The sequence below is a fragment of the Meleagris gallopavo genome, chromosome 1 (assembly GCF_905368555.1).
Source record: "Meleagris gallopavo chromosome 1, MGAL_WU_HG_1.1, whole genome shotgun sequence".
Taxonomy (NCBI): domain Eukaryota; kingdom Metazoa; phylum Chordata; class Aves; order Galliformes; family Phasianidae; genus Meleagris; species Meleagris gallopavo.
Window position 1 is genome coordinate 75,635,559 of NC_139404.1, and position 15,387 is coordinate 75,650,945.

The window sequence follows — 15,387 nt, forward strand, 5'->3', positions numbered from 1 at the left end:
AAATGTTAAAGTACATTGGTGGATGGAAACTTGTCTAACAGTGATAAGGAAACCAATTCAGTCTGGTCTACTGAAACACTAATGGATCCATGGTCATTGCTTTAAGACCTGCCATCCACAAATATTTTGCTCATACCATATGCTTCCTCAATAAGAGCGCAGTAAGGATTAATGCCAGCGCCGCTGCGCTTGGATTCCTGCTCTCCAAGCCTCAAGATGTTCTCCAGCCCACTCAGTGCTACTTGCACAATCTTTGAGTCCATTACGGTAAGGAGGTCACAGAGTGGTTTGATGCATCCCAGTTCTACTAAATATCTGAAAAACATTACAAACAATTAATCAGGTTCTATGTGAAGTTACAGCAGATATTGTCATTTAAGCATTTAGTGTGAAGGACTAAGAACCAAAACAATCAGATAAAATATCAACTTGATCAGAGAAAACAGAAAAACTATAGACAGCTATTTGTATCTTACCAATTCTGCTAAAACACTGAAAATATCATATACATCTTCCATCTATTTTACGTATTTCTTTACGTATAATTTTCTAGCTTGTATTTATATACATCTTTACCTATAAGTTTTAAATGAATATTATTAATATGAACTGCATTAATTTGTAACATTAAATATTTACTTCATACAAAATTGCATATAAGCATAACATACTAGTATAAGAAACAGGAATAACAATGCATATGATGCCCTAGTTTCAGGAGCTTGGCAGTAGGTCTCTGAGCCATTCCTCTCCACTCTTCTAACATATTTTATTACATTCTGAAATGATCACTGTAAAATAAGTTTAAATTTTAATTTATTCACACAAGAGAAATGGTTCAATTAATGAGACTAAATATTACAGATGGAATTCTCATGTAATTTCTCTATACAAGAATGTCTCATTTACAACTCAATCCAAAAATGACATCTCTGTAGACAAACACTGGAGGCACACAATTGTAGAGAGTGCCTGTCAGAACTGTATCGACTCTTTACAGAAAAGTCTTCCAGTTTCTAGATTACAAATTTGATTCCTTGAACAAGAACTAGTTCACCCAATTGCACTGAAATATTTGTACTATTTCATACTTGATCTGTTCAGCAGAGCCTCCAGATGTTGCATTTGTGATTGCCCAAGCTGCTTCCTTCCTTGTTCGAAACTCAGCCGTTTGCAAAATATTTATAAGAGCTGGAAAGATATGAGCATCAATGACTGTCTGCAAAAAAGAAATGATACGTCAGGGTTATAACTAGAATTAGAAACAAATTCCTTGTGCTGGCTCATTTAATGTCTATGCTCAGGATCACACATTAAACACTGAAGCAAACTTCTCAATAGGCAAAAATCAGTTTATAGCTTTACATTCAAAACCCAAATTATCTCTGGGTAAATGATTATTCCAAATTGAACAGGTCAGGTGAAACTACCTTCATATCTAATGTGCCACTTAATTATATTTTGAGAGAGAGCAAGAGAATGCCATATTTTCCCTCACTTCTCCAGATAATGAATCATTCAGCTATTAAATCAGTAAACCACTAAATCATTAGGATTCCCTAAAAAGAAAAAAGAGTTCATAAGCCTGTTTGTATGACACTCTATTTTGACTGGATTAGACAACAGGGCAAAGAAAAAATGTATTTTGAGAACTCAGAATTCTGCAAAGCAAGCAAACACCAGTATGTTCCTTCCTGGAAAAAAGACAAAGCAACAGACTGTTTGATACGATGCTTAACTGCATAGCCTATCAAACTCATACAAGTCAAATGAGTATTTAGCAACTCAAAATTTCTAATAACTTCTGGAAAGAATGTTCTGCAGTAAAAGACAAATGAAACCACTTCAGTAATATACCCACAATAAACATTTGAAACACTTCCCCAAGGATCACTAAAAGAATCAAGAGCTTAGGATACATTTTTAAACAACTGTTTTGTGAGCACATCATCACAGAATTGGTAACAGCAAATTCAAAGCCAAAGAGATTCTTCGCAAGGAGCTCCATAAAGTGGAACAGACTGCATCCAGCGTAAAGGTATAGACAGTTCTCTTTCTTTTACCCCTCCTGCTTATCTGGGCATCCATGCTGCATGAACTTGCAAATCCACATGTGCACAAGTTCTATCAACAGTTCCATGAACAGTCTCCCTTACACAGAATGTAAACTTCTGTAAAGGCAACCTGTGGGCCGCAAGTGAAACTGTACCAGTTTGACAACCATCACAAAACACAAATTAAAGGAATTCAACAACAGAAAGCTCTTTTACATTTGCCTGTTTGCTAACACTGAAAGGTTTCATATTTGTTTTAGATTTGGCGGAAAAAAATGCTATAAGGGTGAGAAGATTCAAAATAAATCCTTTTTCATTTTCTGCACTGATAAAGGTACTGAGCACTACAGTCTCCACAATCCTGCTGCCAAACTCCACATTCTGAAAGGACAGTAACAGACACTAATAGCGGAATGTAAGAAACCACGATACCGTGGTTTCGTAACTCTCAAGTACGTCTCCTGGATTCACTGATCAAAGTGCAACTTCTCCAGAATCAATAACAGCATATTTTGAAGGAAAGCCTTAAATAGTATAAGCTTCAGTGTGGTGGAAAAAATAAAACACTAATGAAGAAAATAAAGCATTAAAGGAAAAGTGCTTGCAGCATCTATTATTTTAAAGCCTGTGTCTCACAGCCTTTTCTACAGTGGTTATTCTTGAACAAGAATACACAATTATTCCTAGCTCTGACATTTTGTGCGGAAACATTTATTCTAGAAGTAGGTCACACTTTCCTCTCAAGTACATTTATTTACATGATAACAGAAATACTGAACTACTGAAATAAATATATTTTTTCTGTTGAAGAAAAGCACACCTCAGGCAGAGCAAAACCCTTAAGCATTGTCATAGGATGAGATCCTACAACTAAAGATTTTTAAAGTGTTAACTTGAATGACTTTTTTCCCCTCTTACCACAGCCTGTGTCTGATACGGAAGTGTGTTGAAAACTCAAATAATGTGGTGAATATAAAAAGTGCTCAAGCTCTGTACAGCTTTTATGTAAAATGAACTGTTAAGGGACTTCAGTTCAATAACTGGTCCTTGGAAAATCTAAGTTCTTTGGCCATCCGTGAAAATAGGTGGGAAACTTCTTACTAGCCATAAGGCAAAGGATACTTAAACATTCTTTCTGAGCAGATGATGTACAGTAACTTTCTTATTTATGTATCTTCTAAATATGTCTGAAATTTATAAAGATTTTTGGTAACAGCAGGTCAACAGGATAAAAATTTAAAGAAACACTTCAAAAGAACACATTTTCAGCATCTCACATGGATTTTTTTTAATCCAAATTACCATTGTGCTTGCACATAAGAACAAAATATGTTAACAACCTGCTTTCAAAAGCAAACAAGCACATGCACAGGAAAGTGTAATCTCTTCATATTTTTTCGTCTTTTTAAACTTCCCAGTTGCAGCAGTGAGTTCTACTTTGACTACATCTGAAGGAAACAATACGTGCTTGTTTGTCCTGAAGACTGCACAGTCATTTCTCTGGTGTCTCTTTGATGACCTTACTCAAAAGCCAGGAATAATTAGATCCTCCTTGTTCACCTTCTCAAATGCCACTCGTATTTCTACAGCACTCTATCACAACTCCCTCCACTTAAACCTTAGTCTATGTAGTTGCTCTTCACATGGAATCAAGCTGACATTTGATAGTCTTCCTTAACATCCATGCCGTATGTATCTCCTGAAGATGGTTGTACACACAGTGCAACACTGAAGATTTATACTACAAATAGAATAAGGAATTTCGTTTTGGTTTTATCCCTTTCCTTAGCATTTAAAATAATTGTGTTTGATTTCAGGCTGCTACTAAGCACTGAAACAGCATTTTCAAGATGTATTATCCATCTGTTTCCAGCCCGATAGCTAATGCAGAGCCCCATCCTTAAAAAGATGAAACTAACACCAAAATTTATGCTCAACTGCATCCCTTCAGATATGCTGAAACCATTCTGACACACAATAGAATCTTGCAGAAAACTAAAATTGAATTTGAGACAAAATCTTAATTTTCAAATTTAATTACAAACTGAATTGTAATACTCAGCCCTCCAACAAATCTGGCCCTCACTTTTAAAGAGTTTTTGTGTCTTCTGTTTGTTTTTCTAAAGATGGCACTCCTGTTCTGCAAACTTCCAATAACTGCTCATCTTAGAAACATTCCATCCTTTTTATTTCTTCTGATCAAGTTTCTTCACTTGATAATAGCTTGCTTTAAAGAACAGAGCTACACGGAAGTGAATTTTTAGAGTGTTATTACATCTGCCTCAGTGTCAAACCTAACTACTTTTTAGCCAGTTAGGGAACAACTCTTCAGCAGTAGTGTATTGTAAGTCAATACATGAACTGGACAGCACTAGCTGAATTTTCTCCTCTTCATTTGAGTTTCAACAAATAAATCGCATATGGTACACAAAAATACATACAGAGTATGCAAGTGTCTACACGATTCAGCACATGCGTGTGAAAGCAATCAAGTCTTACAGTGTGTTTTCCTGCTCCTGCAAGCTGTCTCAGTAACTTTAGCAATTCAAAGATTCAGTCACCACTCTATCTGGCAACTGTGAGCACAGTCCTACTACTATGTCCTCCTCCTTCAGGCGGGAAATTTTTACCAGTTTTCACAGTGATTTGTGATCCAGGAAACACTTGAGATCTCAGCTGTAACTGACTTTTATGTCGTTTACACAGACACTAAGCCCATACACTCCAAATTGTTTGTAAAGTAAACCTCTAGATTGTTTACACAAGGTTGCTACCTCTTCTCAGGAAGAACCTGCAGTGTAATAAAAAGTACTGTGTTGAGGTGTCTGCAGCTTTGAGTCTCTTCTACAGAAAAATACAGTAACATGAACTGCTGAGGTTTTCAGACAGAATAAATGAATGAATGGAATTCTAGCTTTACTGCCCTCCATATGGCATGATATATGGATTTACCATACACAGAAGCTTAAAGTAGACTTTTATTAAAACACAAATTTAAAAATCTTTCATCTGAGTTTTGCTAGTCCCCAGACAAATATGACATTCTCAGAAATATCATGTTCCTGATTTTTATTTTTTTTTTAAAAAGTCCTGCCACTACAAAAGGCACAAAGATTTTAGACCACTGGTGCAAACTATGGCATGGATCATCATAATTTATACTTAAATCACTTCATAGTTCACCTGTGTAAACAGCAACATTGTATGCGAACTACATTCTTCCTTTTCTATGGCCCCAGTCTTACTATGGCCTTTACAAACAATTTCTAACAATTTTCAGCTTGCATCCTCACCCAATCGATAAAAATGCATTTCATTCAGTCTATAAAACTGATACACAAGGTAGCATTTGCTACATTTCCCCACATCACATTTCAGCAAGGATAAGAAACTCCACAGAAAAATGTGGCACAGATCCAGATGCTACCATGCACAGCCAGACTTCATGTTCCAGATGTTTATGTGAGAATTTAAAGCATATAAGAAAAAGAAGCGATAAGTTTTTTTAACCTGCCAACAGAAGAGAACTCCTATGATGTCTTCACTGTCAGATATGGAAGATTGTACCTGGTGTACTGCCTTTCATAGCTTTTCAACAGCTGCGAAGTTAGACAACATTTTCTGAGGCATCTGATAGCCTTTCATACCCTTCAGAAGGGTCGACAGTCAGGATTTAGCTTCAGTTGTGCAGTTCTCCTTCTGATTCCCAGGAAGATGTAGTTCCCCTTCTCCCTGACTGGGGAAGCTATCCACTGAAGTACAGCAAAGCTGTATACAAACTAGGAAATTAACAAACAAAAACTATACTTAGTGACAATCAAGACTGCATCAGGATATACACATCCAACCCAAACCTTAAAAGCACAGAAATAAAGAGGGGAAAGACTGCTGTACTCTATCACACTTTTCTGTTGCCTAAACACTGTTTGATAACACACTCTGAAAGGCTTTCACTTCCACCTTTGGAGGAGAAAAACACACAAATGCAAGCCTCCTGTGTTTTAAGCATTAAATACAAGCAATACAGCACTTTCTTCCACACATTTCATGCATGTTAACTTACACTGCCTTAACACTAGAAAAAGTTTATTGTGTTTGAGTACAAATCTAACAGTGATAGACTGTCATTTTATCTTTTAGAAATGGCAGTGAAAGCCTTTGGAGTGTGCTATCAAACAGCATTATAGACAGTATGAAAGTGGAAATGAATATAGGAGTCCTTCCCTCTAACTTTATATTTCTATGTTTAAGAGTGGGTGGATGGAGGGAGTGTAATCCAATGCAATCTTAAACACTAAATATAGCTTTGTCTGTTAATACTGATTGGATAAAATAGGTATTAGATTTACTAAAATATTTCATTTTCTTCTTCTTGTTCAGAAGCGATTCTTAGATTGCGGTTTGAGCACTACCAAAGTTCCCATAGTATTCTAACACACTGCTCTGGAGCAATAATCCACTCATAAGAATAGTTATAAATCACAGTAATGTCATTTACTACATAAAGCAGGTATTCAACTTTCGGGAAAAGCTGAAATTACAATTATTTGCTTTCTGGCTAAAGACTGTGCTTGTTCAAAGTCTAGTTAATACAGCAGAAACTGGAACAGATCTGGCTACAGTGTGCCACCTGCACCTGCACTATCAAACAATTCAGAAGTACTGCGGAAGAAGGAAAAGAAATTTAATTTAGAGCTGCATCTAGTATTTCCTTCTGTAAGGAAGGTCAGTTCTTAAGAAGTGATATTTTAATTCAGGACAAAGTGTAAAGTTATCTTCGAAATTAATTTCTACAAAGTAAGAATAAAGCAACTCATACGAGACAGGTTCATTCATGCACTTATTTCAATTATATGTTCTTGCAAATTGGAACTATCCCTTGTCCTCGCAGCTATTGAAATCAGACAAGGATTCTACTCTCCATTTTAGCATAGGATCATCTTCAAGAATTTTTACCAAAGAGCATATTCCAACTACAAAAATTATTTTGACGTGTTTTTTTCAGCTCAAACATTTACAATGATTGACACTGACTAGAAGTTACCTGAAGTAACATCTCAGAGAAGGAATTTTGTGAGAAAAGCAGACGTAACAGCTCCAGATCTGATAGGAGGTTTCATTACACCTTAAACATCCAAGACAAAAATCTCCAGTCAAACTAGACTTAGAAGAATACAAGCTTTTCTATAACCTTTTTACACATCTATGATGAGACTTTCAGCATACGATAATCATTGCAATTACACCTGTAGTTGCTAATTTTTATTTCCAAGAAAAAATGGCCTCAAGTATTCCAGTCAAGCATGCTGTAAACATTCTGAAACAGCCCTTACTTCAGTTTTCCTCCAATAGGCCTCCTCTTGAGGTTTCAAAAATGTAAGCCTCAGGACAGATATTGTTTGCAAAATGCCACAATCACCAGGATAGTTATTTTCCACCCAGGATCAGAATGACTACTTATTTTCATTTCAGTTTTATGGCTGACAGCATGGACTACATTGGCTATTTACCTGAGACAGCCAGTGTTTCACTACATAGTGTGTGTTCATAGTTCAAAGGCAGCTCAATTTGTCTGAACAGGGACAAATGGGTTATTAAACGACGAACTATCAATTTCACTTCTGAGAATTTTCTTCTCACATTTTTTTCACTGGAATTGAATGCAAATACTCAACAGATAGCCTTCCAATATTGTCTGTAGCATAGTATAAGGCAGATTATATTATGTTTAAATTTAAACGCACTTTGTGATTTGCTTTACACTACATTTTCTTCATGATGCAAGAGTTCTGAAAAAACAAGCTTCTGTCCAGACAACCACAAATATTTTTCTATGCATAGCTAAGGGTTCTTCTCTACTTCCAAATGATCACTTGCTAGAAATGAAGGTGCAATATTAATGAGTCATAGAATTACTTCCACCATCTCTGCCTTCTCATCTCCCTTTACCAAGAAAGAAAGCAATTCTATTTTCTTCTCAATAGAAAGGGAACTGACCTAAACAGGCGATAAGACACCTTGAAACATTCAAAAAATACTAAACACACAATCAAAGATGTACCTAACAATTCTGTTTCGTTACACATGACAGATTTTGTCAAATGAAGATACCACATTATCATCACTTCATTGGAAAAAAGATCGGACAACGGTTTAAAAGATAGAGTCTTATAAAAGCTGTAGTTAAGATTCCATCTAAATCCTTACTTTTGGATGTCTGAGCAGTATGTATCAGGTGTAAGACTGCTATGCTAACAAGGACAGCCACTACTAATTGTTTCACTTGAACAGAACGATATGGAACAATGAACATAGAAGGCACAGAAGTGAATACTGAAATAGCTTCTAGGTGTACTACAAGTATAAATTATCTCTAAAACTTGAAAATGAGAATAGAAATCCTGGCATTATGAAAAAAATGCTCTATTAGCGAACTTTAATTTTTATTGATGCTTCAGATACTTGTTTCTTTACAGAATGACTTCTGATATACTTTTGATTCTCTCAAGCTCTTTTTTCCCCATAGTTTGCAACATTCCTACATGATTATGCATCTTGAAGTATATCTCTGACAGACTTGAAAAAAATAAATGCATTGGGTTGGACTGTTCTCCTAAGCTTAGAACTCTTAGGCCTCCCAGGAGAAGCAATAGCCTTCTAGATAGAAACAGAGAGGAGCAGCACAAAGGTAGTAACAGCATGGGTAAGGCAGCCAAAAGATCCTTCACTGAAAGGAAAGCAAAGGCAAAAACACTCATACCCTACTACAAGTAGTACTGACTACCTTCCTTGCAGTGCTAACTGTACAACAATTAAAACTACTGACACAGGAAGAATCAGTGACACAGTAGCTCATTTTATACAGTTCATCTTCTTCAACGTTCACCAAGTCCACAGATGTAATACATAAGCAGCAGCACAGCCAGAATCAAAATTTTTGGAGCTCTACCAAGGTTAGATGACATGACCATATCCCTTTTGCTTCAGAGAAAAATAAACCACAAAAATACGATCTTCACTATTAAGAGTAAAATTTTAACTGAGAAAGACAACTATAAATGCAGGTTTCTTTGCCCTTGGTTCCACTTCCATTTTAGTCACATTCTTGAATCAGATTAGGAAGACCTACAGTGTTTCACCTTCTGTAAGTTTTGTTTTCTCTCCTCCTTGCTTTCTGAGTATCTCTTAAGTTAGATAAATATTTACACTCAATTCTAAGCATCTGAACTGAAAAATCTTCCTGAAAAGTCTTATCCTTGTTTTCTGTTCTTTCTGAGAGGTAGATGAAAATCTCATTTGAGTCAGCAGCTGAACGTGGTTTGTAAAGAAGGTATAACTTAAGAAATAACAACCACCTGCAAAGCAGGTATTATAATTTTTTTAATAACAAATTTTCTACAGAAATAATTCTATCCCTCTAGTGAAGAATCTTAACACTTCATGCTGATTCTGATGATACAGAATAAATAATCCAGAGATATCAGATATAAAAGTAATAAATGTTAGACTGCCTTACAAGGAAATGTATACATTAGCAGGACTCACAAACGAAACACAGATATGGCCGAATTTTTGTGCACCCATGCATTACTTCTGTCAGGTTACTAAGCAGTAGTAAAAATATTTCTAATGTCTAATATTTCTGCTATCCATTTCTATTCCTCAGAGACCAGATGTCTTCAGTTGGACTTTCATGTGTCCTCAGCAATCTCTGAGAATGCTCTCTAATCCCATGAGAAAAGTACTGAGAAATATAACTTCAGATACATTAAATTTATGTGAGGAAATTTTCATTCAGCTTGACGGTAATCTTGTATATTTCACCAAAATCTGTTTTTCCAACAATTTTGAAAAAGGTACAAGGTATTGTCTTTGAAGCAAAAAATCCTTTAGTATAGTTGCTCTTAAAATTCCAGATCTAGGGAAAACAAAACCTATTTAACAGTTTTTTCACTTTATAGTTTAAGGAAAAAAAAAAAAATCTTCTCTGTCGAGAAGATGGTCAATCTTTTATACCACCTGGAAACAAGTCCCAGGATTTCCTTGTGACAGCTGAACTTAAATCAAGACTCAGAACAAAGATGTGTGTTTTTGGAAGCTTACTGTAATGGCTGACACAAAGGACTGAGGCTTCCAATTGTTCTTCTGTGCTATTACATAACATGAAGGATTACAAAATTTTGTATAACCAAGAAAGACAAATCACAAAGTAAAAAGTTTAATATCCTCAATTACTGTTCAGATTAATAAAAAGCAATTTCAGATTTGGCTAGTGCACAACTGCCAGTACTAAGAATTAAAAGAGCATATAAAAAGGAATAAAAGTATTTTACATTCATATTCCTTCATTCATATTCGGCGTTGAAATCAAGAAACATCAGAAGTTATTTGATTCTCAAAGTTTGTAGCTTACTCATTTCTTAGTTGAGGATTTCTGTACTTTGACATTGCCAAATGCACGAAGGGCTGTCTACCTCCCTCATAATCTGTTTAATATTATAAAATTAAATAATTCTAATTTGCATCTGAGAGATGATTGAAGCACTGAAATATTCTGATTTTACACAGAGCCTACAACATGCTTCTGCTTCCAAGTAATTATATAACCATATAACTGTGTATGTATACAACACAAAAAACAGTTTATCACCCGATGTTTTTTTCTAGCCCAAAAGACAAAGATCATAGCTGAAAAGGTTACCTGGATCTGGGCTCTGTTTCCAGCTGTTATATTAGATATTGTCCAGCAGGCTTCCTTTTTGATAGATTCTTTAGGGCTGCTTAGTAAATGCAGTAAACTCTGCAGGGCAGAACAATTTAGAATTACCTGAACACAAAAGAAAAAAGAAAAGCGCATCTTAGAGGAAATTTAGGATAGAGAATCACCTGGAGTAAGGAATACACAGTCTTCAAAAGCTAGAAAGCATATGCCATCAAGATATTCCTAAAATGCTTAAAAAATGAAAAATAAAAGAGCAATAAGTATGAAATAAATGTTTGTATTTTACATGCTAACAAGCAAAAGAAAAATTGAGTAGTTTAAGTAACATCAGATTTCATAGAAACATAGAACGGCTTGGGTTGGAAGAGACCTTAAAGATCACCTAGTGCCAATGGCCCTGCCATAGGTAGGGTTGCCACCTACTAGGTCCATTACCCAGGGTTTCATTCCAACCTGACCTTGAACACTTTCAAGCTTCCCTAGGCAGTCTGCGCTAGTGCTTCACCACCCTCTGAGTAAAGAATTTCCTCCAACATTGAATCATAGAATCACCAGGGTTAGAAAAGATCTCCAGTATCATCTAGTCCAACTGCCCACCTACCAACAATATTTCCCCACTAAACCACATCCCTCAGTACCACATCTAAACGTTTATTGAACACCTGCAGGGATAGCGACTCAATTATCTCTTTGGGCAGCTGGTTCCAGCACCTGATCATTCTACTAGAGAAGAAATTTTTCCTAATATCCAACCTGAATCTCCCCTGGTGCAGCTTCACAACATTCTCTCTAGTCCTACGGCTAATGATGTGAGAGCAGAGGCCAACCCCCACCTTGCTGCAGCCTCTTTTCAGGCAGGTATAGACAGTGACAAGGGTCTCCTGAGCCTCCTCCAGACTGAACAATCCCAGTTTCCTCAGCCACTCCCCATGAGACCTGTGCTTCAGACTCCTCACCATCTTTGACACCCTTCTCTGGACACGCTCAAGGGTCTCGATGTCTTGTAGTGAGGGGCCTAAAACTATCTAACCTAGATCTCCCTTCATTTAGTTTAAAACCATTCCTGCTCGACCTATCACAATCAGACCAGAAGTATAAATGGGAAAGGCACATAATTCTCATAAGTTCCTTAAGCATAAGAAGGCCACAACGAGGTCTCCCCAAAGCTTCCTTTTACCTAGGTTGAATAAGACTAGCTCCTCAGCTTTTTCCCCCCTCTCCCCCCCCCCAGATTTCTGATCTTGGAATCTGTGACCTCCCTTCCTTCTCTCTCTCCCCCTTTCTATCCCGACTCCTCCTTGGACTTTGGACATGTTCCTAAAAATTTTATTCAGCAAATTCAGCGGGGGTGGGGGGAGGTTAGGGTTCAGCATTTATCAGATATCTGTTGGGACAAGAACGATTGGAATTTTTTTTCTTCACATAAACTACTTACGTTTTTGGCCAACTCCAAGCACTGGCAATTATTAATTATTAATTAATTATTAATTGTTGAAAATGAGATATAACAGAAAAGGTTTGTACTCTGAGGATGCATCACAGAAACAGAATATCCCATATTCAAAGGGATCTACAAGGATCAGTGAGTCCAATTCCCAGATACACACAGAACCAACTAAAAAAAAAAAATCAGACCATATGTCTGAAAACACTGTTCAAATGCTTCTTTAACTCTGGCAGCTTGGGGCCATGATCACTGTACTAAGGAACCTGTTTCAGCACCCAACCATCTTCTGGTGAAGAACCGTTTCCTGACATCCAAACTGAACTTCCCCTGTCCTAGTTTCATGCCATTCTCCTTGGTCCTGGTCACTGTCAACAGATAGCAGAGATCAGTGCTGCTCCTTCACTTCCCCTTGTGAGGAAGCTGTAAGGCTGTGTTGAGGTCTCCTCTTGGCCGCCTCTGCTCTGGACTGAACAAATCACAGTACCTCAGCTGCTCCTCATGTCATCCCCTCCAGACCCTTCACTACGTTTGTAGCCTTCCTTTGGGCACTCTCCAATCGTTCTCTGTCCTTTTAGTACTGTGATGCTCAAAACTGCACACACAGCGCTCGAGAAGGGGAAACACCAGTTCAGCATAGAGCGGGACAACCACTCACTTCAACTGGCTAGCAATGCTGTGTTGATGTACCCCTGGATATGGTTCATATCCCTGGCTGCTTGGGCACATTGCTGACTCACATTCAACTTGCTTTTGGCCAAGACTACCAAATGCCTTTCAGCATTCAGCATCTCATTCCCTAGTCTGTATGTATAGCCAGGGTTGCATCTTCCCAGGTGCAGAATCCAGCACTTGCTCTTGTTGAACTTCACGTGATTGGTGATTATCCAGTCCTCTGATTTGTCTAGATATCTCTGCAAGGCCTCTCCACCCATAATGGAGTCAACAGCCCTCCACAATTATTGTCAGCCAACTTGTTCAAAACACCTCCTAGTCCTACATCTTAGTCATTTATGAAAACTGGCCCTAGAACTGAGGCCTGGGGAACCCTGCTAGTGACTGACCACCAGCTTGATGTAACCCCATTTGTTATAACCCCTTGGGCCTAACTCATCAGCCAACTGCTCACCCAACACATTATGCTTTTGTTTAGCCCTATGGCAGACATTTTGTCCAGAAGGATACTGTGAAAAACAGTATCAAAAGCTTCACTGAAATCCAAAAAGATAAGATCAACTGGCCTCCCTTGGTCAACTAAATGGGTGACCTTCCCATAAAAGGAAATTAAATTAGTTAAACAGGATCTTTCCCTCATGAACTTGTGGAGGCTCTGAACAACAACCAAATTGTCCTTCAGGTGCTTTTCAATAACACCCAGCACAATTTTCTCTATAATTTTACGAAGTGCTGAAGTGAGAATCACAGGCAGGCCTGTAATTACCAGGATCTTCTTTCTTGTCTTCCTTGAGAATGAGAACAACATTTGTCAGCTTCCAGTCAACTGAGACCTTTCTGGATTCCCAAGATCGTTGAAAAAAATAGAGAGTGGTCTTAAAACGACACTGGTCAGCTGAATACCCTGGGATTTGTTCCATTAGGTCCCATGTACTTTATATGCACCTTGGTGGAGTAGCAAATCCTGCACAAGTTAGGGGTTGGCTGAGAGTTGATCCTTACTCATAGCCACAGTCCTCCAACTCAGAGCACCTGAGGTGCCACAGTCCATCATCTGACAGAGGCAAAGTACTCATTAGATGCCTGCTTTGTCTGGGCACCTTACAAACAGGGACATTCTCATCAGGCTGTGAACCAATGTTACCTCTGGTCCTCCTTTTATTATTAACATGTTAAAAAATATACTGCTCCCTACAATATCAGTCAGTTTCAACTCTAATTCTGCTTCAATCACACAGATTTTCTCCCTACAAAGGCGAACAGTATCCCTGTAGTATTCCCATGTTGCTTGACATTGCCTCCAGCAGCCATATAGGCTATTTTTCTTGTCCAAGCTCTAAAAGACTATTTCTGTTCAGCCAAGCCAGACTTCTGCCCCATCTGCTTCACTTCCAGCATTTTAGGATTGCCTGTTTCTATGTTCTCGGGAGATGGTACTCAGGAAGTAACCAGCACTGACAGAAGTGTGCATCTGGAAGGCAGTTTCCTAGGGGACTTAACGTTAACATGTTCCCTGAGCAGCCTGAAATCTGCTCTATCAATATCAAGAGTTGAGGTTCTGGAGGCAGTTCTCCTATCACCAAAGATTTTCAATTCAACTACTTAATGGTCATTATGGCCACGGCAGCCACCAACCACCACTTCACCCACGAGACCTTCTCTATTCACAAGCAACAGATCTGAGAGGGCACACAAACCTTTTTCAGGCAGCTAGCTTGTATGTTGTTCACCTATTCAGAAACGTGTTTACTGTTTACTGGGCTCTTCTTTCCCCCTCACAGATCTGTTTACAGATTTTTGTGCATCTTCTGAATCCCTCTTTGTCATATGCCATTGTCTGCATGCAAGACTTTAATTTTCCTTAGAATTTTAGGAACACTTTCGTATGCTCCTCTAAAAAAAAACCAAAAACAAAATCAAACACCCGCATGCAGCTAAGTAGTTGAAACTTTTTTTTTTCCCCCGAAGTGAAATCAAAGATTTCACTTTATGAAAAGTAGTATTTAATTATTTGCCTTACACATGACTGAGTGATCCCCTATGGTTTTATTTAAAAAATAAAACAAAACAACAGCAAACAGCTATTTTACCAAAATGTGTCTCAATCACTCTTATGACCAATCTGAAAAACAACAGTCACTAAGAAAAACAGAAGAATACTTATACAATCCAACTATCTATACAATCATAGACTATGAATAAATATTAATAACATCTTAACCTCCTCTCCCAGCACTAGTTACAAAATACTCATCTTGCTGTTACTAAGTCATCTTTGTGTCTGATCTTGAATTTTGTAGTTCTGTGGCAATAAATTGACACACTAATATAAACTAATGATTACTGAACAAGCCTCACAGTTAGGAACTTGGATTTTAACTTTAGCACAATCTATGTGGAAGAAGTATTTTACATGGGAAATCAGATACTACCAGTGAACTGTTTTTTTCCAAGCTCTTCATGCCATTTAAAATCCCCAGCTGCTACCACCA

The 15,387-nt window shown here is 37.5% G+C and overlaps 1 protein-coding gene across 1 annotated transcript in view; it reads right to left on the reverse strand.

The window, feature by feature from the left end:
* The window catches only part of KPNA1 (karyopherin subunit alpha 1), a 52,014-nt gene that overhangs the window by 4,274 nt on the left and 32,353 nt on the right, over positions 1 to 15,387 (reverse strand). Inside the window, exons 11-13 of the mRNA XM_085234883.1 lie at positions 10,756 to 10,881; positions 1,092 to 1,219; positions 137 to 315 (exon numbers count right to left, since the gene is read on the reverse strand). Coding sequence (XP_085091009.1) covers positions 137 to 315; positions 1,092 to 1,219; positions 10,756 to 10,881 — 433 coding nt within the window. The remainder of the gene's footprint in view (positions 1 to 136; positions 316 to 1,091; positions 1,220 to 10,755; positions 10,882 to 15,387) is intronic.